We start from the raw sequence: 23,520 nt of genomic DNA on the forward strand, positions 1-23,520 counted from the left end.
TTGAAAACAGAAATACTGTACATGTTAAATGAACATTTCCACAATGAATACTTTAAGTTAATTCTTATTCACTATGAAAAGTTACAATGGATGACATTGAAACAAATTGAAGAAGGCTGACTTTTAGGGAAACAAACACAAACAAATAGTTCTGTAAGCCTTAAAATTTAAACAATGGTAAACTGTTGCTGTGTTTACTGTTGTAAAAATAATGCAACAGTGGAAAAACTGTGATTTTTTTTTATTTTATTTTTTTATTTTGTAAGTTTCCTAGAAATGCCAAGTTGGCAAAGATATGGAAAATTAAACTTAGAATGGGAAAATCTCACACCAAAAGCATTGTATAATATGTGACCAAGATTTTGAGAGTATCAAAAGCTATCAAAATCCAAAAATTCAGGTATGAATTAGAATATAATTTTACATGCATAATTAAAACATAGTTTACCTATTAATCCAGTAGGCTTATAATTTTTTCATTTCAGAACATTTAACATTTAAACCTCAGTTAAAATCATTGGCAATACCTTCTCAAAGTCTGCCTTTAAGAAAATTTGAACATAAAAAAAAGAAACCTGAATTTAATAAGAGATTTCAAATTAACAAAAATTTTAAAAAAGGAATAATAAAGCAGAATCTTTTGCACCTTTAACAAATATCATAATAGGAATATCTGAAGTAACAAAAGGGTAAAGTTTTGTTTTGTGTTAAATTTTGAGTTTTGAAATGAAATAAATATTTAAAGTGCACTTGAAGATTCTGAAGAAAATTATACAATAGCAAAAGTGTCCTACTGCCTACTGGAAGTGAAGTAATAGAAAAGTTTAAGAAAACAATGGATAAAGGAGTTATCAACACTTTATTAATCCATAGTTGTATCAACATTAAACAGCTCATCAATGATTTCTTTAACTGGCTTGCATTTTTTAACTTTATTTTAAAAAATTTTGATTTAATTAAAGTAAATTTTTCAAGCTATATTATGATTGATCATGAATGTATCAGATGAAGTGTTTTTAACATTCATAAAATTAAAATTAGGAATAACTTTCAGTGCTTTGAGTGCACTTTTCAGTATAAGTTGTGTGCAAACTGCCAGTCATTTTAAGCTCACACTGTTACAATTAGTATCAGTGCTTGAATGTGCCATAATGTTTTGCAGAATTTGCGAATAGTAGAATGAAATTTGATTGCACTGAAGTTGAAATTGAAACACCAGCTTGTTTACAGTGCAAAATAAAAACACATTCTCATTATAAAAGCAGGAATATATGCAAAATATTGATAGGAATGGCTCCAGCAGGAATCATTACATATGAGTAAAGTTTCTTGGAACTGGTGAGCTTCTGGGATATAGCTAAAATCCCACCTAAAAGTGTGATTTTAGATGGATATTGATTTACAAATGTAGTGGGTGATTAGTTAATGAACAAATCGGGTAACACTTTCATGAAAGATCTTTATGTTCAGACAATGAACACCTCACAGAACAGACACAAGAAGAAGCGCCGTAAAATAATGAATTCCGGTTGGTCTTCCCTTGTCTTTGGGCAACAATTTGGAAGTTTTGGAGCATGGAAGACGTTGACATCAATGCTCAACCTGATATATACTGATTGGATAGTATTCCTCTGAACTTTGAAACTCTCTCTTGTAATTCCAGCCTTTTATTTTTCTGACAGAAACAATTCTTTTATAGTATTCCTGAGACTGTCAGGCAAGCACTCGCTAAGTTTTGCATCAGTTATTATTTTCGAAAGGTGAGAGTATAGCAAAGGTAGAGAGTGGGCAGAAGATGTTTGATGTTGCTGGGCAGTATGACTTGAACAGGTCCGCAGTAGGCCACAGTTCAGTCTTATCTAAGAAATATACAATATAATCAAGAAGATTCAAGCAGCTAAAAGAGTAACAAACATCACATCTGAGAAATAAAGAATATTGAAGAGCTCATAATAGAACCTGAAACAGATCTGACGACAAGAACGCCAAGAACTCTTGAATCTCAAGAACAAGAAACTCGGCAAGATGTTTTCTTCTGAAAAAGAGGATTAATGCCGATATCTGCTATTAAACATCTTTTGAACAATGGGAGGATGTCAGAACAACAGTCTTAGAATGGCATCCAAACAAGGTTGAGGTTAAATTAATAGGCTTAGGGATCTCTACAATTACAATGCTATTAATAATTCTGAAAAATCCTAAAGAAGAGAGAAAAGCAATTGACATTAGGCAGATTCTTTAACCTCACAAACAGAAAAAAACATGACTAATAAAAATGCAAGACTGTGTATATATGTGTTTTTATTATTACATATAAATAAACGTAGTAAGAAGTATATATTTTTTATTTCCTGGGGTCTCCAGAACGAATTAATCAAATTCTCATAAAAACCAACTGAAAATATCTATGGTAAATTGATAATCAGTTAACAAACAATTCGGATAGTGAACAGTCTTGGAATGGATTATGTTCGTTAACTGATCACCCACTGTATTAACATGATGGATAAATTCTAGAAGACCTTTGTAATGAAAGCAATCTTGAATTCATCAGGCCACCATTTTAAAGAAGAAAAATTTTCAACATAACAAGCATTATGGTCTTCCAAAACAGCTACAACTATAATTCATGTTGAATGAACTATTGGTAGAATGATATTCAACTGCTTAAATATAAAATTACCCATAGATTTACTGCCCTATGCAGATTCAATTTTAATTTCAGCTATTATAAATTGTCAAAATTAAATTTGACATTTTTTATTTACATATTTTGATAAGCTTTACTTTGTAATCAAAAGTTAGAACCAGGGTTAGGGAGTTGGCATTTTTTTTCTTTACTAATTCTGACTCTGGAGTTGATATTTTCAGTTTGCCAACACTGACTCTCTACTACTAATATATTATCTACCATTTCATCAACATTGACATATAATTTGTTAGTTTGATTTACTAATTAGCAATGCACTAGTGATCTAATAATAGAGAATTGTAGCTATGGTTTTTTTTTCATTTTATTCAAAAGACAAAAAATTACAATGCTCCACATATAGAAATAACCCCACCAAGTTTAAAAATTTGAGGTTTATCCAATCCTCAGATACACAGTGCGGCAATTAAATTCCGGGACTGAAGCTATATCTCAGCAACCAGTAGCGACATCTGTTTAAATTTTATGTCATATGAAGTTTGAACAGATGTAGCTACTAACCTAAAACTTTTATTTAAATCGGTTGACATTTATCGTTGTTTTTGATATTTTGTTTATCAGTTTATTTTGTTACATGTTGGCAAACAATAATGGAACAACATGCTGTTATTAAATTTCACGCTAAACTTGGCACAAGTGCCACAGAAACGTTCAAAATGATGCAGAAAATGTATGGAAGTGAGTGTTTATCACCACCTCAAGCCAAGAAAACATGAAAAGTTCCATCAAAAATCAAGACGATGTTCATTGTTTTCTTCGATAGCAGGCATCATCCACCGTGAGTTCGCCCCACAGGGTCAAACAGTTACTGCTGCTTTCTACTTGGGAGTCTTACAACGATTAATGGGAAGAATTCGTCGAATTCGACCAGAATATTGCAATTCTGATGACTGGTGTTTGTTACACGATAATGCACCGAGTCACACATCATTGATTGTTCGTCAATTTTTGGCATGAAATCAAGTCTGTGTGTTGAATCATTCGTCGTATTCCCCTGATTTAGCACCATGTGACTTCTCTTTATTTCCAGAAATGAAAATGAAGTTGAAAGGACGCATTTTAATGATGTTGAAACCATCCAAAGAGAGTCTACGCGCATATTAGAGGCAATACCGAAAATTGAGTTTGAGCAGACATTTGAATCACTATTGAATCACTGTAAAAAGTGTATTGAAGCAGCAGGAGAGTATTTTGAATAATTTAATAAAAAGTTTTGAATAAAATTGTTCTGTTTCATTTTTATAGATCCAGTCCCGGAATATAATTGCCGCACTGTGTATAGTGCAAAATGGACACCTATCCCATACAATATTTTTTTTCACATGGAGTGTCAAAACATCGAAAAAATGCAAATTTGACCATTTACTATACTTTCCCTTTGTTATATTCTATAACAACCAGAAAGTAAAAATTATGAAATACAGTCAGTTAAGGAGTCAGCAAAAAAATTTGCTGATATCAGCTTTAACTACTGACACTGATTCCCAGCTTTTGTTAGAAAATAAGAAAATTTAATGTAAATAATGAAATTACAGGTGCCTTTTTATGCATGTAATATATAAAACAAATAGATTAATGAAATTACATTTAATTTTATCAGTCAGTAACACAGAAAATTGTATGTTTTAGTAAACATTTTTTATATATTATGATCATTTTATTGTTTTTCACTCTACTTCATATATACAGAGAAAAAAGTAAAATAAATTATTTACATTTTTGAAATAAGAGTATCAATAAATTTGTTTTCCGAGAATGTTAATAATAATGTAATGAATTCGAAGACAACAATAATGTAATCATAATCTAATTTAGAATATTACAAAATGGCAATTATTAAATCCTGTTATTGCCAGACTCATTTTCACTTGGCCATAATTATTTGCTTTGGTCTTAAAGAAATTATCTTTATTTTGACTTTTTACTAGGTTTTTTTTTTTCTGATCAGAAACTTCACCAGTATAATAAGTCCTATTAATAAACGAAGTCCGAGTAGACAATATAAATATAAACACAGAAATGTAAAAAGTAAGGACAAAAAGGTAAAAGAATTAGTTTCTTTTAATTTTAGAATTTTCACTTTTGTCTTCTCTTCCATCTTTTAGCTTGCTATTGTAGTTATTTCTAGTATTCTTTCATTGTCTTGCTATTCTTCCTCAATACTGGGTATAATTACAATTGGGGGAAACTACTCTCTCTCCTATTTGTTGGTCTGGCTTTTTTGTTCTCTCTAAATTTCATATAGCCTTCATCAAACTGTATTTCTGGTGATCTTGCTATCATTTCTTCTGTTGGGACCCACAGTCTATAGCTTCTGCCACAATATCCTATCATAACTGCAGGTTTTGCTCTTGGTTCTGGTTTTTGTTAGGATGTACAGTACCATGCTCAACATCCAAATATTTTCAGCTTGCTGAGATCATCCTATCCATGCCACAGAAGTGGTGGTGTTTTCTTTCTCTGAAGAGTGTTTTCTGGAGATTTATTTAGTTCGTATGCTGAGCTCTTTAATGCTTCTCTCTATAATTCCTTTGGGATTCCTGAGTCAGTGAATTTTGTATGGATCATGTTTAATAAATTCTTATTCATGTATTCAGCCTTTCCTCCCATCTATATGCTGTAGCTCTTAGTGTATTCCAATAGTATGCCATTGTGTTTTGCAAATTCTTTAAAATTGAACTGAATTTGCCACTAAATTTAGTTGTCTTACAGTCCTTAATTATACTTTATTACAAATTGTCTATGTGGACATAACTTATTAATAGGACTTTATACCAGTATGTTGGTTATCGACACAAAGATGAGTTCATAATCAGAAAAATCAAAAATTCTTTATTTTATCATCACAAGAAAAACTACTACAGGTGATAAAATAAAGAATTTTTGATTTTTCTGATTACGAACTCATCTTTGTGTCCCGGGCTGGATCATCTCATAGACAAATGAGACAAATGTCTAGGCTCGGTCAAACTGTCTATTTTGTAAAGATTTGTAAATAAGATAGTTTACTTTTCTGTTGGACAACTGTATATAATAAAAATTTAAGATTTGTTTTAGTTTTTCACATTATTTAGTTTTGTTTTATTTATTATTTTATATTTTTTATGCGCTCTCAATTTCTTGTGGGAGAGGGAAGGGGCCCAGTAAGAAGAAAATGTCTATGATCCCACAGTGGATTAATCCGGCCTGTTTGTGTCAATAACCAATACACTGGTAAAAAATCCTATTAATAAGTTATGTCCATTTAGACAATTTGTAATGAATTTGCTACCATTACGTAACTGCAGTCTTTTCACAGTAAGACCATGTTGAGTTTTCATTTCTAAAATACTAGTAGTCCAGGACGCCCCCTATTGGGCATTGTTTACAAATTTCCATGAAACACAGTTCCTTTGACTTTTTTGTTCCTATCAATATGCTCTACAGCTCTGTTAGTCCCAATGGTAAGATTAGGTAAAGAAGTGGTGACCCCCCCCAAACTGTAGCCCCCTGTGCGAACAATAAAGGCAAAGGAACCATACCCCTACTCGCGACCCTTCGAGAGATATAAGCCCCTGAAATAATAAATTCCTATTACAAATACACTGAATTATTTATATTGTTATATTGACCAAATAATAATTTATTGGCCAAAATGAATAATAATAATTCATGTTGTTAATTTAAATAAGAATTAAAATTGTTAATTTGAATGTTTGAAATATGACACACGATAGGGGCGCCTCTAGTGTCCGTTATCAAACGGTTACGGGACAGACGGACAGTTGAATGGGTTATATATATAGATATCTTAATTTAAGCGTACAGAAACGTTGCTGTTGTTCCAGCAAAAATCTTGATTTCACTTTACCGAGTGCCTAGTAGGTAATTTGCAGATTACCTAGATACTCTGCACATAGGTAATTTGAGAAATGGAATACTTTTCGCAGCTTTAACGGATCACCCTAGTTAATNTTTTTTTTTTTTTTTTTTTTTTTTTTTTTTTTTTTTTTTTTTTTTTTTTTTTTTTTTTTTTTTTTTTTTTTTTTTTTTTTTTTTTTTTTTTTTTTTTTTTTTTTTTTTTTTTTTTTTTTTTTTTTTTTTTTTTTTTTTTTTTTTTTTTTTTTTTTTTTTTTTTTTTTTTTTTTTTTTTTTTTTTTTTTTTTTTTTTTTTTTTTTTTTTTTTTTTTTTTTTTTTTTTTTTTTTTTTTTTTTTTTTTTTTTTTTTTTTTTTTTTTTTTTTTTTTTTTTTTTTTTTTTTTTTTTTTTTTTTTTTTTTTTTTTTTTTTTTTTTTTTTTTTTTTTTTTTTTTTTTTTTTTTTTTTTTTTTTTTTTTTTTTTTTTTTTTTTTTTTTTTTTTTTTTTTTTTTTTTTTTTTTTTTTTTTTTTTTTTTTTTTTTTTTTTTTTTTTTTTTTTTTTTTTTTTTTTTTTTTTTTTTTTTTTTTTTTTTTTTTTTTTTTTTTTTTTTTTTTTTTTTTTTTTTTTTTTTTTTTTTTTTTTTTTTTTTTTTTTTTTTTTTTTTTTTTTTTTTTTTTTTTTTTTTTTTTTTTTTTTTTTTTTTTTTTTTTTTTTTTTTTTTTTTTTTTTTTTTTTTTTTTTTTTTTTTTTTTTTTTTTTTTTTTTTTTTTTTTTTTTTTTTTTTTTTTTTTTTTTTTTTTTTTTTTTTTTTTTTTTTTTTTTTTTTTTTTTTTTTTTTTTTTTTTTTTTTTTTTTTTTTTTTTTTTTTTTTTTTTTTTTTTTTTTTTTTTTTTTTTTTTTTTTTTTTTTTTTTTTTTTTTTTTTTTTTTTTTTTTTTTTTTTTTTTTTTTTTTTTTTTTTTTTTTTTTTTTTTTTTTTTTTTTTTTTTTTTTTTTTTTTTTTTTTTTTTTTTTTTTTTTTTTTTTTTTTTTTTTTTTTTTTTTTTTTTTTTTTTTTTTTTTTTTTTTTTTTTTTTTTTTTTTTTTTTTTTTTTTTTTTTTTTTTTTTTTTTTTTTTTTTTTTTTTTTTTTTTTTTTTTTTTTTTTTTTTTTTTTTTTTTTTTTTTTTTTTTTTTTTTTTTTTTTTTTTTTTTTTTTTTTTTTTTTTTTTTTTTTTTTTTTTTTTTTTTTTTTTTTTTTTTTTTTTTTTTTTTTTTTTTTTTTTTTTTTTTTTTTTTTTTTTTTTTTTTTTTTTTTTTTTTTTTTTTTTTTTTTTTTTTTTTTTTTTTTTTTTTTTTTTTTTTTTTTTTTTTTTTTTTTTTTTTTTTTTTTTTTTTTTTTTTTTTTTTTTTTTTTTTTTTTTTTTTTTTTTTTTTTTTTTTTTTTTTTTTTTTTTTTTTTTTTTTTTTTTTTTTTTTTTTTTTTTTTTTTTTTTTTTTTTTTTTTTTTTTTTTTTTTTTTTTTTTTTTTTTTTTTTTTTTTTTTTTTTTTTTTTTTTTTTTTTTTTTTTTTTTTTTTTTTTTTTTTTTTTTTTTTTTTTTTTTTTTTTTTTTTTTTTTTTTTTTTTTTTTTTTTTTTTTTTTTTTTTTTTTTTTTTTTTTTTTTTTTTTTTTTTTTTTTTTTTTTTTTTTTTTTTTTTTTTTTTTTTTTTTTTTTTTTTTTTTTTTTTTTTTTTTTTTTTTTTTTTTTTTTTTTTTTTTTTTTTTTTTTTTTTTTTTTTTTTTTTTTTTTTTTTTTTTTTTTTTTTTTTTTTTTTTTTTTTTTTTTTTTTTTTTTTTTTTTTTTTTTTTTTTTTTTTTTTTTTTTTTTTTTTTTTTTTTTTTTTTTTTTTTTTTTTTTTTTTTTTTTTTTTTTTTTTTTTTTTTTTTTTTTTTTTTTTTTTTTTTTTTTTTTTTTTTTTTTTTTTTTTTTTTTTTTTTTTTTTTTTTTTTTTTTTTTTTTTTTTTTTTTTTTTTTTTTTTTTTTTTTTTTTTTTTTTTTTTTTTTTTTTTTTTTTTTTTTTTTTTTTTTTTTTTTTTTTTTTTTTTTTTTTTTTTTTTTTTTTTTTTTTTTTTTTTTTTTTTTTTTTTTTTTTTTTTTTTTTTTTTTTTTTTTTTTTTTTTTTTTTTTTTTTTTTTTTTTTTTTTTTTTTTTTTTTTTTTTTTTTTTTTTTTTTTTTTTTTTTGTAGAAAATTTTGCACTTTAGACTTGAGGCCCTAATTTTCTCTCTCTCCAATTGTTGGTGAGTGATATCCGTACATCTAAAGTCGCCATGTTGTTCTTTCATTATGTTCCTAAGACACCTTGAGAATGATTGATAAGAAAAGCTTAGTTATTGCATGTGGCTATTGGAACCGAAAACTAAATGTACGGCTTGGAATAGCATTTTCACAGTTGATTAAACATCAATCACATGGTTTTGATAGAAACTGATTTTTATCATATTCATTAGTTTAATGATACAACTAAGAATAGGTTCCCTGGGCATTGTGCCTGAAAATGTTATTTTCTCCCACATATGTAGCAACCTCTATTGTTTGCCTTGATACTGACTTCATTGGTTTCCGGGCATAAATTATTTTCTTCATGAAATTTTAATTTTATTTTCTTATCTAGTAATCTTGCTTTGACAAAATCCATTTTGATTTCTGCCATTGTTTTTAAAGCAGTCACAACTGTATCATACTTGGAGGGCAGGGAAAGTAATAAATGACACATATCTTAAGCAGTTTCGGATCTGAGATCTTGAAGGTCTATCATGATTGTATTAAACTTTAGAAAACAGTCTTCCAGGCTTTCTTTCTTACAGAAGCGTAAGTTCAATAGTCATCTTCACAATGTCAATTTAGCGAAAGAGCTTTTTTTTTGAAGAGTGTGTCTTTCAGAGCTAGTAACTTTTGCAGTTTTATAATCCTTAATTATATCCAAATGTTTATCTGAGATTCCTTGTATTATTACTGACTGTGCCTTTGCATCTTTCATCATATATTTTTCTTTCTTTCAGCTTCCTTGTCTGGTGGATCACTGTAAATCACATCCTTGCTCTGTTCTCTTTTTAGAGTAGATATAATTCTAAATTTCCAGTTATTGAAATTATTTATTTCTAATACTGGCATGACTGTTGCAACTCTCTTCATTTTGACTACTTGACTAAACAAAGTTACACTAGATAAAATTTAAGTAACTTACTGGAACATCTGGGCCCATAACCTGTTAAAAGTGAAGAAAGAATGTACAGTGGTACATTGCTTTAACTGTAAACTGTTTAATAAATGAACGAATACAGAAAGAACAGCAGAACAGCACATTCCTTCTGTGCTACAGTACGGTGAAGTACAGCAAACAGTGTGGGAAGATTCAATGCCCCCTGGCAGTTGAGAGGAGCACAGTATGAAATTTACATTCCTTGACAGTTTTAATTTAGAAAATCACGACTTTCCATCCAGACTGGAAATTCATATATAGTTAATCATTTCCTCTGGCCCCTAAACCTTCCAGTCTTGATTTTTATCTAATTAACTAACTGTTCTCAAGATTAAGAAAGGAAGACAGTAGTGAGGTTCTATAGATCTGGAATTTGAAAACCGCAGCCCAATAACTGTTGGCAGTGATTTGCCTAATAATGACAAAGCAGTTTTTGATTTGATTTGTAAAACAAAGGCTATTAATTTAGCATCTCTTATACGAATTGGAGCCTATTGCTTGCATATTGTTCAATGTATTTGTGGTAAAGTTAAAAGAGTGTGGACAGCAAGCTATTTAACAACTAAAGTGAATTTCCTCATATTCCAATACCAGAACATGAAGCTTTCATAAGAATTGTTTATAATGGTGATGACATATTTAACAAATATGGCAAGCTACTTCCTGTTTCTTCCTTAACTAAGCAATCAATGGCTGATGTTTACTGGTTAATACCTAAGTTGATTCCACAGACTGACTGTAATTATTGAAAAGCTAAATTTTACAAAATGTGAAATAATGGAGTTTTGTGATATATTTTGATTTAAGTGGATAAATGTTAATTATGTTGTCCTATTTTTAACTATATAATCTTTCATATGCATCTACATAGTTTCTAAATTAATTTTCAAAAACAAAAACTTTCAATATTAACTTATTGAAGAATTCAAATTTATCTGTTTATATCAGGTTTGGAAATTAGAAGTCTGTCGTAAAGTTCTCTAAGAATTAAATTTTATTAATAATAATAACATTATAAATTTATTTTATAAAATTTTATTGGTTTATTATTTATTCAAATATTTTTAGCATTGAAAAATAATAATCATATGATTTTTAAATTAAACAGTGACACCTAATAATCAACAAAATATGTTGTGGCATTCTAATTCCACATCTCCAGAAGAAGAAGTAATTCGTCAAAGAGGTCGACGTAAGGCTGCCCAAATAGCAGCTGGTAAGCCATTTAAATTATTTAAGTAACTGAGGTTTAATTAAAAGAATTTCATATTAATTCTTTTAATTAAACCCTACTTCTGAAAACAAAACAGATATTAAGTTTTACATAATAGATCCCTATTTTTACAATCTGCCAGGTGTCTGAAAAACACTGAAGTAACCTATCCTATTTCCTATAGACAGTATTGGCAGAAATTGCCATTATGTGTAGCTTGAGTAAGTGAAAAAATACTCTCAGTAAAAGAGCATTGTTAAGTATAGCCAGTTGACCCAGCCCATGCATAAACGATGTCTACAGCAAGAATCTTTTCATTGGTGAACCAACACTGATATTTCTCAGTGATTAAACAATATTAAATCATATACTGGTAGTGCAATCTCTGATAATGATTCTTCATGCCTCCTTGTCAGATGCAAAATACTTGTCTTTCATCGGTAATAGAAATAACATGTGACCAAAACTGGCAAATATAGGGATGTGACAGACAGTACCTTAACTCTAATTATAATGCTGGCTGCACAATGTTCGTAGTTCGTGGTTTACCATTATCATGATAATGGTAAACCACGAACTACGAACATTGCTAAAGTGAAATCATTTGCTAAAGTGAAATCATTTCACTTTAGCAAATTCTGGACATTTTTCAAACAGTACAATGGAGTTTGAGAATTTCAGTGTTATCTCTTGGAGCACAAAATGTGTAAATAGACAATTGTATTCTTTAAATACTTAATTTTATCCTCAAGGAACAGAAATGCTTTAAAGTATCAATGACAAACTATTCAAGAAACAATTGAGACTGATAAACTTATTGGGTCTTATCATGAGAATTCAGAGAGGCTACAGCTGAAATTTTTCCATTCACATGGGGAAAAATGGAAATGATCAGCTTTTGTATATTTAGATGTTTCTTGAATTTTCATGTGTTTTTATTTTTATAGCAAATATGCAAGCTCTGACACCACCCAAGACTCCTAAATCTCCTCGAAATACTAGAACACCTAGTAAGTTAAATTCTGGAACTCCAGTGAAAGCTCTTCCAACTCGCACTTCACCTAGAAAACGTTTGAACCTTGGACATGATGTATTATCAACTGAAGAACTCTATAGTCAATCACGATCTAAAAGACTAGCTAATGTAAGTATATTTTAAACTGTAACTTGCAAATTACAGAATTCAAAAATAGTAAATAGACAAACAAAATTAACAATCAATTACAAATTTATAATAATTTTTATTTCTAAATATGGAACTTACACAGTACCTTAACTCATATAGAAGGGTTGGTCAAAATTTATAGCTCAACCTTGTATACGTGAAGCAGAAAAACATAACCATTGAATGAATATACAGTACAGTGGAACCTTAATCCGTTCCTGATGGACTTATACCGAATAGGATGTATACCAAACCAACCTTTCCCATAAGAAGTAATGTAAAAATGATTAATCCATTCTCATGTAAAAAAAAAAATGGCTGGCTTTAACCCCTTTTGCAATGTTAGCAGATTTAATAATGTCTTTATTTTTCACAATTGTCGATATCGTTGTTCTCGGAATGCGATATGCAACAGTTAAAATCTCGAACATGCCACCTTCATATTTCTCAACAATCTTTTTTTCAGTTCCATTGTGATTGTAGTTATTTTTTTAGTTTTTCTGTTGCTTCTCATTTGCCTTTTTGCAATTCATGATTAATAAAAATAATAAAATTTTACTTACAAATTAAAATCAGAAGAAATTTAACAGTTATAAACTGTGGCACCGCAAACGTCTAGTCTGGTCTAGTACACCAATAGAGCTACTTGTTCATATATGGTACGTATAATTGAATTAAGTCGTATACCGAGCAAAATTTGTTTCGTCCAAACAGGATGTATTTTGAATTGGACATATTCTAAAGAAGATGTATACTGAGGTACCACTATATTTGAAAATAACATCAGCGTACAACCAAAGATAGGCCATTTGCATATCATAATATTTAAGTCATTTCCTGAATATATTAGATAGGTGGTCACCATTACAAGCAATACATTCTTCCAAGTGTTGGATGAAAGCTGCATTACATGATCCAATCTATCAGAGAGAAGGTTCTGCATGGATGCATTGCAGATGTACTGTACAGTTAGTTCTTCAGGTCCAACACTTTCGCAAGAGGAGTTTGTGTAAATCTTTTTACACGTGCTCCAAAACTTCTCTTGTGAGAGTATTGGAAACAAACAAACAGGGCTGTAATTGATTCTCCTGACACTCCCAGGCTATTTGCATTTGCCAAAACCCACTAGGATACTCCTTCTTTGAGACCTGTCCTTGACAAGGCTAGATCCCCAACTAGGGCTTTAGAAACTGCTTATACACAAATGTGTATAGTTCACAGCTTGAATTATTATCCATGGACAATCAAGAACCCCATTGAGTTAATAGACACTTTGAGACCCCTTACCATAACTGAGCAGACCCACATCACTATATTTGATTTTGTTTCATTATACCCGTCAATAAAAATCCAACCTTTCTTTTGTGCAATTAGGGATCTACTACTAAACTATCATGGTACTACAGCACACAGTAAACACACATTAGAACTGGCCGACATTCTTTGCTACACATCCTTTTTTCATTTCAACAACAAGACTTACATTCAAAAATGTGGTCTTCCTACAGGCAGCCCACTATTCAGGATTTATATGAATTAGTGATTAGACAACTTGAACAAAGAATCATACCCCTATTTATGCCAAACATCCTTATATATAAAAGATACATGGATGACATCCTTATTTTATGGAAAACTGAGTCCAATATTAACCATTTCATGGGGGCAATGAACAATAACCCATATGGCCTTTGTGTCAAGTTAGACCAGATGAGCAATGCAAATGCAAATGTTTTGGACATCAATCTGCAAATGGAAGGCAGCAAGATATTAACTACTAAGGTCCATTACAAGTCATGCTACACTCCATTATTCATCCCAGCCTGTTCAGCAGACCCCTTCTCTTATAAAATAGCTGGCTTTCAGGACACTAACCAAAAGAGCATTCAACTACAACTCTAATTTTGAAGACACTCTTTTTGAATTACAGCACAGCCACATGACACAGATATGATAAAAAATTAATTTATAACATTGCATGGGTCTATTCTTCACAATTAAACCCTAATAACACATATAAATAATACAAATAATCGCACTCACAACATAGGTAACAATAGGTTCCTGGCTGTGGTTGAATATAACTACCACCTTGACTCTATTTACAGAGAAATTGCAACACATATATACATGAAAAAAGATTTCTTACAAGAGACTTAATACCTAAGAGACCTAATATATAACCTTCTTCATAATGGCAAGGACAAAATAAAGAAAAAACTTGCTCCAGAGGTATATTCTATACCTTTATGGGATACAAGTTTCAAAAAGAGCTTGTGTATGTTGGGTGAATGAAATGATCTCTCAACAGGTGTCTGCATGAACACAAATATGATATTGATCACAACAAAGATAATACCGCCCTATCCACTTATGCCTCGACACCTGGCATAAGTGCTGACTTTAACAATGCCAAACTGATCAGACTCTCAAACCATTTGGAACACTTATGATCTCTAGAAACCCTTGAAATATATAAGGCCAGATTACATACTAACTGCATCAATTCCAAGGATGCTATTAATATATCTCATGCTTGGAAGTTCAGGTACGAATGTGACGACAACCCCACACAACACGGTTTAACTCGCACATCCATCTGTTTATAATACACACGTGATATATTAGTGTATTTAGTATGCACATTTACTTTCATTTGTACGTTGCGTGATGTCTATAGCAACGTTATGTCTGCATCCATGGCAACAACAGTTTTGTACGAAAGATTCAAAAATTTCTAAATGTTTAAATCGTATCATGAAACTGTTCTTAGAATCTCAGTAATTGTAAACCTGATGAAGACCGATATTTAAGGTCAAAAACGTTTGTTATCTCAATTAAATGTTTTTACTGGATAATCAAAGGTTTTAGTGAGTCACTTTCATATAATTTCCAGTATCCTTTATAAGGTGATGATGAATTTACCTCAAACTGATGTGTACACCTCATAACAGACTTTTCTAGGCAGTTCCAACAGAAGTACACTACAGGGAGGATAACAAATTCAAACTCCAGCAGTAGCCTACAAATACAGGAAAATTTTTTAATCAATGTGGATTTTTTATCATCATCCTTTAAAATATTGTATTAAAAAAGTTAAATCAAGCACAACTGTCAATTATTTTAAGCATTTACTAAAGGCACAAATGAAAATAAAACTGAAGAGAAAGTAGAGGAAAACAATGGTGATTTAAGTCCTGACAATGTCGGTGTCCAATTTCAATGCATGGATGAAAATTGATGAAGGCATCTATCTACACTGAAGAACTCTTACAGAAGAAACATGTTCTGTTATTACAGCATGGAAGAAGTAGCTACGATGCACAATACTGATATGGCTGAAGAAAAATTGATGATGAGGTTGATATAACTAACAATCCAACAATGAGAGGCTGAAAGTGTGAAGGTCTTATAAGGTGGAATGCAATATCAAAGAATTTTGTTCCAATATTCATATAAACGGTTTATCATTGACTTAATATGTAAAGAATGTAGTCAAAAGTAAATGAATCTTTTATTGCTTGGTACAATATAGGATGTTTCATTTTTTTTTTCCAGTTATTTAATCATCGACTATTATGATCACTTGGTTGGGACCCAACCACCTTACTGTGTTATCAAATTGATGAAAATTTTATTTTTGTTTTATTAATACATTTGTAAACGTGTAGTAATTAATTATTTTAAACTGCTAATATAATTTTAAAAATTTTAGATTGGTTCTCCAAATAAACGAGCTCGACTCCAACATTCTCCAAAACCAGTTGTTAGTCCTGAAATTGCTATTAATGCATTAAATCAAACCCAATTAGTTCAATTAGTTCATGAACTTATTGAGAGACAACCAGATATAATACAAGTAAATTAACATAAACTCTTATTTTTGTATATTAATATTTTTTTATATTTTTTAATATTAAAAAAATTATAATTTTCTAATATAATTTTTCTAGGTAATAAATGACATTCTTCCAGCAGTTGATATACAACCTCTAGAGGCAAAACTTTCCTATTTACAAAAGAATATTTTAAAATCAATTCCCAGAAATGTTTGGTCTGCAGATAAAGATGTTTATTGCTATCGCCGTGTTTGTACTCATTTGGATCTTTTTAAAGTAAGTATAAAATTTTTCTTTAACTAACATCAATTTGAACATGTTACAAAAATAAAGCATTTTAACAGTAGATTGAGAAATTAATCTGATTAATTTCAATTTAGAAGAAAATACTATTTAAAAAACACCTACTTTCAGCTGATGACATTTTATTTTTCAAACATTTACAGTTCATAAGTGATATTATTTCATTCCATATGGATTATTATATTTATAAAAGAAAAAATACTAGAGAGCTTGTGACAAAGTTCAAACTTTAAACTTGTATGACAAACAGAAGTACAGTACATGTTTGATGTTTGAACTCCAAGTAAAACTCGTGCCACACATTTACATTGCGCACTGATTCATAGGATATTGTTGAAAAATGGCGGAAACATTTAAGAATGACGAAGGTTACCAACAAATGTAAATAAACAAATTAGACTACAGTAGAGCGTCGTTTATCCGAATCAATTGGGGACTGGGGTTATTCGGATAACCAATTATGTATGAAAAAATATATTAATTTATCCCATGTTGAAATTTTTCTCCATTGCGTGTCGCTTTGCGTTGAATTTTCGTCAATGTTAAGCCTAACGAAGACTATTGTATCATTAAAAATTATTTTTTTATTTTGTACAAACAAAATAAATATATTGAAAAATATAAAAACAATAAAAAATTATACTTCAGAAGTTAATTTAGTATCAAAAACGTAAAATATTTGAGTAGCCAAAGACATAGCCAAAGATTACAGCGCCACAGCACTGGCGAAAATTTAAATTTGTCCACTGGAATTCCTTTGGATAACCGACCTTCGGATAAACGATGCTCTACTGTATTTTAAAATATTTAGAGGATATTTAATAACACTAAATAATTATTTTTAACTTAGCATCATTTCTCCTACCTTACGATATAGTAGGACAATTCTGATGCGTTTTGCCTGTTCTCACAACATACTTTTGTTGAGGGAAGTAGTGACTTGTATAAATTCATATGCAGATGACAATCCGAATGCAGCTTGGGAAATTATTTTTAGAAATTTACAAATGTATTATGCTGTCAATGGTAGAAAATGCCGTGAAAGAACAAACCTATTTCTATAGTGTTATGAACACAAATATATAAAAATTATATAGGCACTTCATATCACTTGCAAAAAAATTAAATAATTTCTGGATTAAAATCATCTGTTTTTTAAAATGTTATTCATAAATGCTTAAATAATTATTATTTTAATAAAATGCATCATAATTTTAATGCAAAACATAGAAAAATGCAGACATTTAAGCCAAACTTCTACTCACCATGCTCGACATTCCAAATGCCATTGTCAAACTTCTAGTATTATAAGATGGTGGCGCTCAACATCTCTAAAACATGAATGTCAGAACATTCATGTTTTAGAGATGAAAACCTTGGCCGCAACCTCTACCATACACCAAATTGCCAGACAATGTTCTGATAAATGTGTGCCACCAACAAAAATATAAAACAAAAAATTTATTCATTTATGTTTAAAGTTTGGAATATTAATGTTTTATTTGATTTGGAGTCACCTCCATGATTCTTGATAAGAGCAAAATGTGCAACAAAAACAAATATTAACTCTCAAAATGCTTTCAGATTTCTTTAGTCTGACATTGGGATGAGACCATAACAAATCAAAATTGAACAAACAATTTGAAAATTAATTGAAGTAAACATTCTGGAATGCTTTAATAAAAATTAAGGCATTCCAAGTTTCATTAATAAATTAAATTTGATATGAATTATACAGTTTCCCTCTATAATAAGTTCCAACTATATTTTTTTCATTATCTATTCTATAAAATACATTTCTGAATTTAAAAAGTTTGTATCTTTATTTTTATTTTAGAAAGAATGTATAGAACAGTGTAGCCATCTGATTAATGGTCATCAGTGGAAAGCAGTAATGGATTATGTTTTAATGGCTTGGAAATATGTTTGTAAACTGCCTAATTGGGAAGACAAATCTCATAACAAAATTAAAGAAATGTGTTTTAAAACTTTAGCAAGTCAATGTATGAATGCATTAAAAAAAGGAAGTTTTGATTCTGATGAATTGGAATTATATGAAGAAAAGTAATTATATATCTTTTTTTATAGCTTTAATGTTATTTTATAATGTTTGAATATAATTTAATGACTTATATACTTAAATCTGGAAAATAATAAGATTTGTCTTTTAAATTCAAAGACTTTAATATACTTTCTAATGAATAATCAATTGAATATTATAGCAGGATTCAGTTGCTTGAGGGAAAACCTGGAATACCAGGACAGTTTAGAGAATATCAAAAAGATTAATTGGAGAATTTTCAGGCAAAATGATTTTTGTATATTATGAAACTTGTACTGTAAAGGAAGATTTTATTTTCAGGAAAATATTTTAAAATATCATCTAACTTTTTAAATTTCCAGTGTCATTATCATGATGCTTTATGTTCAATTCAGCTTTTCTAAGTATTGGCCATTTGGAAGTTAAACTAATAATAATTAATTAATTATGTAAAATTAATAACTAAATATAACAGTATTTACAATATATATATACACAGTTGTCACTTGATAATCTGACAGGTATGGGACCAAAGGGGTGTCAGATTACCGAACGTGATTACATATTTGGCATTGTTTTGCTAGCAGTAGCCTACAATATTCCTACATTTTGAGTAAAATGCTGCCTAGGTTAATATGGAAATGAAACACCCATTTTGGTTAACTAAAACATGTTTATTAAAAGAAATATGGAAGCCAATAAATGTACATACATTATGTATAGGCATAAATAATACAGTACATACAGTAATTTATAAACATTATAAATAAATGCCACAACATAGGTATGTAAGTATGTACATACTGTGCTCACACTTTGAAGAAATCTTTGATTGTCTTTTGCTTTTTCTTGTTTAGACAGTCTGTCATTGCTTGTTCTTGTCATTTTCTGTCATATGCTCTCTCCTCACACCAATGCATCAAAGTGTTTGCAGCCAACACAGCATCATTACATTGATGGTGAAAGATTTTTCCTCCTGTGCTTCCTGGGTCGCATTGTAAAGTACTATTTTTAGCTTATCACTCTACAACGAATTTCATTCCGGAAAGAGCCAGTACCCTGCGTAAAGTACCCGTTAGGTACTTTACGCAGGTTCGCGTTTGTTAGTTTGCCAGGCCTGGACTTTCGCGTGCACCGAAATAAAATTAAAGACAAGTTAGTCAAATCAATAAAAGTATTTAATAAAGATCTAGGAATAACTATTTACAAATATTTATAACAAAACAACAAATTTATTCAAACAAATAAAATCCAAAGGTCAACCCGACAAAATTCAATCTTATTCTAACTTAGAACTATTCCCCTTGGAATTCCGACAAAAATCAATCCTTAACTTAAGGTACAGAATTTCTTACAACTCTAAATCCTAACCGTCATCTCAAGTATACTAGGAACCTTTTTCCAACTCAAGACTTTCNGAGTCAGATGGTTTAACACGATAGTTAGTTATTAAGCATCAAAGTGGTTGAACTAAATCATGTCCCCATATACATTCTAGCATCTTAGGTGAGAACATCTTAACGGGTTTTACTGTACTATTATAAAATGACAAAAAAGCTTACTTTGAGGGTAGAGACGAATTTTATTGTTTTATTTAAATTTTGAACGATAATAATGAGTAAAATATTCATTAAGAGATATGACACATGACCACTTTTATGTCTTCACCCTGTCGATCCTTTAATTATGAACCAAAATTTAATAGTACAGTAGAGCCTCGAAAACTTGGCACTCGATAACCTGGCACTCCAGATAACTCGGCCACACCCTGGCAGGGCAAAAAAATCCTTAGTTAATTAATTTTCATGATAAAGATAGCTTTATGCCTCATAAAGTATTTTTCTGAGGTCAGTCTTATCAGGTAAATTACTGTACAGTGTATTCATTAATTTTCATTTTCATGTAGTAAAGGCTCTATTCCTTCATAAAAGATGTACTTTTCCTTTGTTTAAGGGTATTTGGGCAGTTTATTCTCTGTTGTATTCTCAAGTAAACAATACATGCAAGTACAGAACAGTATTTTCTGAGGAAACACTCGTACTTATTTTTTTTAACCCCATTCCCGATAACCCGGCATTTTCACAAACTCAGCCACCCTTTGGCCCACATTAGGCCGAGTTTTCAAGGTTCTACTGTATTAATGCCTCTTTATACGCAAGCTACAGTGTCACATTTCGTTTCTTAAACTTTACCCATTCTGAGATAATGTTTAATATCTCAGAATGGAAAATAAAGAAACTAAACAAATTAGACGCCAACACACACAGGCGCGCGAATTTTGCCCTTTTATTGACTTTTTTGAGGGTTCGGGAGGTCTCCAAACATGTAGTTTTGTAAAAAAGAAAAAAAATTGGAGGATGAAATTTGACACAATTTCAATACTATTCCGTTTTATATACATAACAAGTTGGGAAGTAAAAAAAAAGAAAAGGAATTGGAGTCGGCGGATTTTTTGACGACTCTGGCTAAAACACCAAAACTCCACGACTCAGACTCCACAGTCCTGATTGGCAGTTTTGATTTTTAATTCATCCTTATCAGGATGTCCTGGAACATTGTCTAACAAGAGGTGAGCTTTCTTTGGCAGTTTTTTTCTTAGTTCATCTTTAACTTGCAGGACAAAGTTGTTCTTGTACCAATCCAGAAAAACTTCTTTTGTCACCCACGCACAGTTTTGGTACATGTACGTAACTGATAGTGTCAATATTTTAACACTTTTGAGGGCACGAGGTTTTTTGGACATACCCACAACTAGCAGTTTTAACTTGTGGGTTCCTGATGCATTCGCGCATACTATGAGAGTGATACGTTCTTTCTGAAGTTTTCTACCAGAAACTTTTTTTTCTTCTGGAGTGATAATTGTCTTTGTTGGAAGTTGCCGCCAGTTTAGACAAGTTTCATCAGCATTATAAAGTTGTTCAGGAGTTAGGTCTAATTCAGTGATCCTCTTGCTTAAAGTCTGAATAAATTCAGATACCTCAGACTCATCTGCACTCAACTTTTCTCCACTCATCTGCAAAAATTGTAATCCATACCATTTTTTGAAGTTTTTGAACCAGCTGTGACTAGCACGAAAATCAGTTTTCTTTGTCAATTCCTCAAAAAAAATTGAGCTTTAATTTTTAAAATGTCACCTAAAATAGGAGCATGTCTGCTTCGTTGTTGCTTAAACCAGATGTACAGAGCTTCTTCAACTTCAAGGAATTCACTCATTTTAAGGGTTTTTCTGTCCCTAGAATCATCTACAGATTTCATAAATTTTTCGATTTTGTCTTTGTTTTTCATAACGTCATAGACTGTAGCTTGTCCAATATCATAGAATCTAGCTATTGCAGTTGGAGTTTCACCACACTTGCGCCTCTTAATAAAGTCCCATTTATCTTTTATGCTTTCGTTTTGAACTTGTGCTCGCCATTGAACTGAACTTTCTAAACGAATTAAATAAAAGTTTGGCACTAAAACCTTTTTTTTTTTTTTTTTTTTTTTTTCTTTCTAAGGTGACGGGTGAGGAAACCTTCGTCCTAACTAAACATAAGCCCCAAACAAAATATAATGAAAGCAAAAGAAAAGCAAAAATAAAAATAACGCTCGGACTTGGTTCCTTACAGCGTCTTCATCAGATTCTGTCACTTCCTTAATTATTTCTTCATCTGTTAAGTCAGCGTTGAGATTGTCATCTAAAATCCATTTTCGTAAAGTTCATCTGATTCTGATGAATTCACTTCGTTGCAAATTTGAAGGGCAGCATCTAGTACAACTTGCAAGGATTGGTCGTTGGATTCTTTGTCAACTTCTATTGGAAGGAGTAGGTTACCGGGCCAAAAATTTTTCCATGATTTAATCAATGTAGTAGGTTTAACTTGCTGCCAGGCAAATGCAGCATTGATAATTGCATCTTTGATGTTAAACTTTTTCAAAATTGATGTGATGTTAGCATTAGGTTGACTGACAATATCCATAAGGAGTTGCTTCTTGTAGTGTGCCTTGAGAGTTTTGATGACGTTTTGATCCATGGACTGAATCAATGCCGTAGTATTTTTCAGTAAGTACATTGCCTCGATATATCCATCGGCAGCAGGGGTGTGGAGTCACGTAAAAATTTGCCGACTCCAATCTGACTCTGACCAGGGGTGGATATGTTACCAAAAGATACCTGGAAATTCTGATGTCATCACGTGACCTCAGAATAAAAGATTCAATAAATAGAGTTCTAATAAAGATAGAATGTAGAAGCTTTTTATTCCAAAGCTAAAAGACTCCTCTAAGTAATATATAAATATGTATTCAATAATTTTTGCTTTTTCAGCTGTTATATATAATAGAGGGAAAGTGTAGCGATTGGTCAAAAATTGACCCCTCCCAAATTTTTACATTTTTGGACTCGGAACACCTTGAAATTTCAAGATATACAAAAGATTCTAGGATTTTTCTGTGTGTGAATGTTAGGCTGTGTGTGGGGGGGCATGATTTTGTTCACCCTGTTTGAAGCCTAATAATTTCTGTGGTCAGAATCGGAGTCAGATGGTTTAACACGATAGTTAGTTATTAAGCATCAAAGTGGTTGAACTAAATCATGTCCCCATATACATTCTAGCATCTTAGGTGAGAACATCTTAACGGGTTTTACTNATATCAGTTTCTTATTTCAGATATATATAAAGGAAAGAAGACCATTATTGATATTTTAATATAAAGAAAAATGTGTTGGTTGTTGGTAAATATTCCATAATACTTTTTAAAGCTTTTATGTGTATGTATTTCTTATCTCCATATTCACAAATGTGCCTTATACATCTCTTTTTAAATATAAATGTACTAAATGATTTTAGATTTTTAATACTATGTTGAAATTTCATTAAATAAATCATCATAAGTATGGCACAAAGTTTATCAAATAGTAATATTTTTGTGCATTTTAAATTATAAAATAAAATTTATTAGCTTATAATGATGATTTTTTTGTTATGAACTAATGAAAATTATATAAAATGATTTTTAATATATATTCATGTTGCTTCAAAAATGTGGAGTTACCAGATTCATAGCCAAGACCATCTAAATATATGGCCTGTGGCATGAGTTGGTGATGTCATCATGGAGTGGATGATCATTAGCTGGAAATAGTTTGAATAAATGTTAATTGACAGTAATTTTTTTAAGGTGTCAATGTGGAAAGTTCATACAATATGC

General features: G+C 29.0%; 2 protein-coding genes across 2 annotated transcripts in view; one reads left to right on the top strand and one right to left on the bottom strand.

Moving 5' to 3' along the window:
- Nucleotides 1-18,593, top strand: part of LOC111629066 (tethering factor for nuclear proteasome sts1-like) — a 29,322-nt gene extending 10,729 nt beyond the window's left edge. The window contains exons 2-7 of the mRNA XM_023372933.1: nucleotides 10,878-10,985; nucleotides 11,930-12,126; nucleotides 15,863-16,006; nucleotides 16,101-16,262; nucleotides 18,127-18,353; nucleotides 18,512-18,593. Coding sequence (XP_023228701.1) covers nucleotides 10,878-10,985; nucleotides 11,930-12,126; nucleotides 15,863-16,006; nucleotides 16,101-16,262; nucleotides 18,127-18,353; nucleotides 18,512-18,578 — 905 coding nt within the window. The 3' untranslated portion in view covers nucleotides 18,579-18,593. The remainder of the gene's footprint in view (nucleotides 1-10,877; nucleotides 10,986-11,929; nucleotides 12,127-15,862; nucleotides 16,007-16,100; nucleotides 16,263-18,126; nucleotides 18,354-18,511) is intronic.
- Nucleotides 18,594-20,745: 2,152 nt separating this feature from the next.
- Nucleotides 20,746-21,698, bottom strand: LOC111629069 (jerky protein homolog-like). Its single transcript, XM_023372934.1, has one exon. It carries the CDS (start codon nucleotides 21,341-21,343, stop codon nucleotides 20,819-20,821), a length of 525 nt encoding a protein of 174 aa, XP_023228702.1. The 5' UTR covers nucleotides 21,344-21,698; the 3' UTR covers nucleotides 20,746-20,818.
- Between the last annotated feature and the right edge of the window lie 1,822 nt (nucleotides 21,699-23,520).

This window comes from Centruroides sculpturatus, unplaced genomic scaffold (assembly GCF_000671375.1).
Source record: "Centruroides sculpturatus isolate CEXI.00-Female unplaced genomic scaffold, Cexi_2.0 scaffold523, whole genome shotgun sequence".
Lineage (NCBI taxonomy): Eukaryota > Metazoa > Arthropoda > Arachnida > Scorpiones > Buthidae > Centruroides > Centruroides sculpturatus.

Coding starts and splice junctions, on each gene's coding strand:
- LOC111629069 (XM_023372934.1), bottom strand. CDS start 21,343: ATGAGTGGAGAAAAGTTGAGTGCAGATGAGTCTGAGGTATCTGAATTT.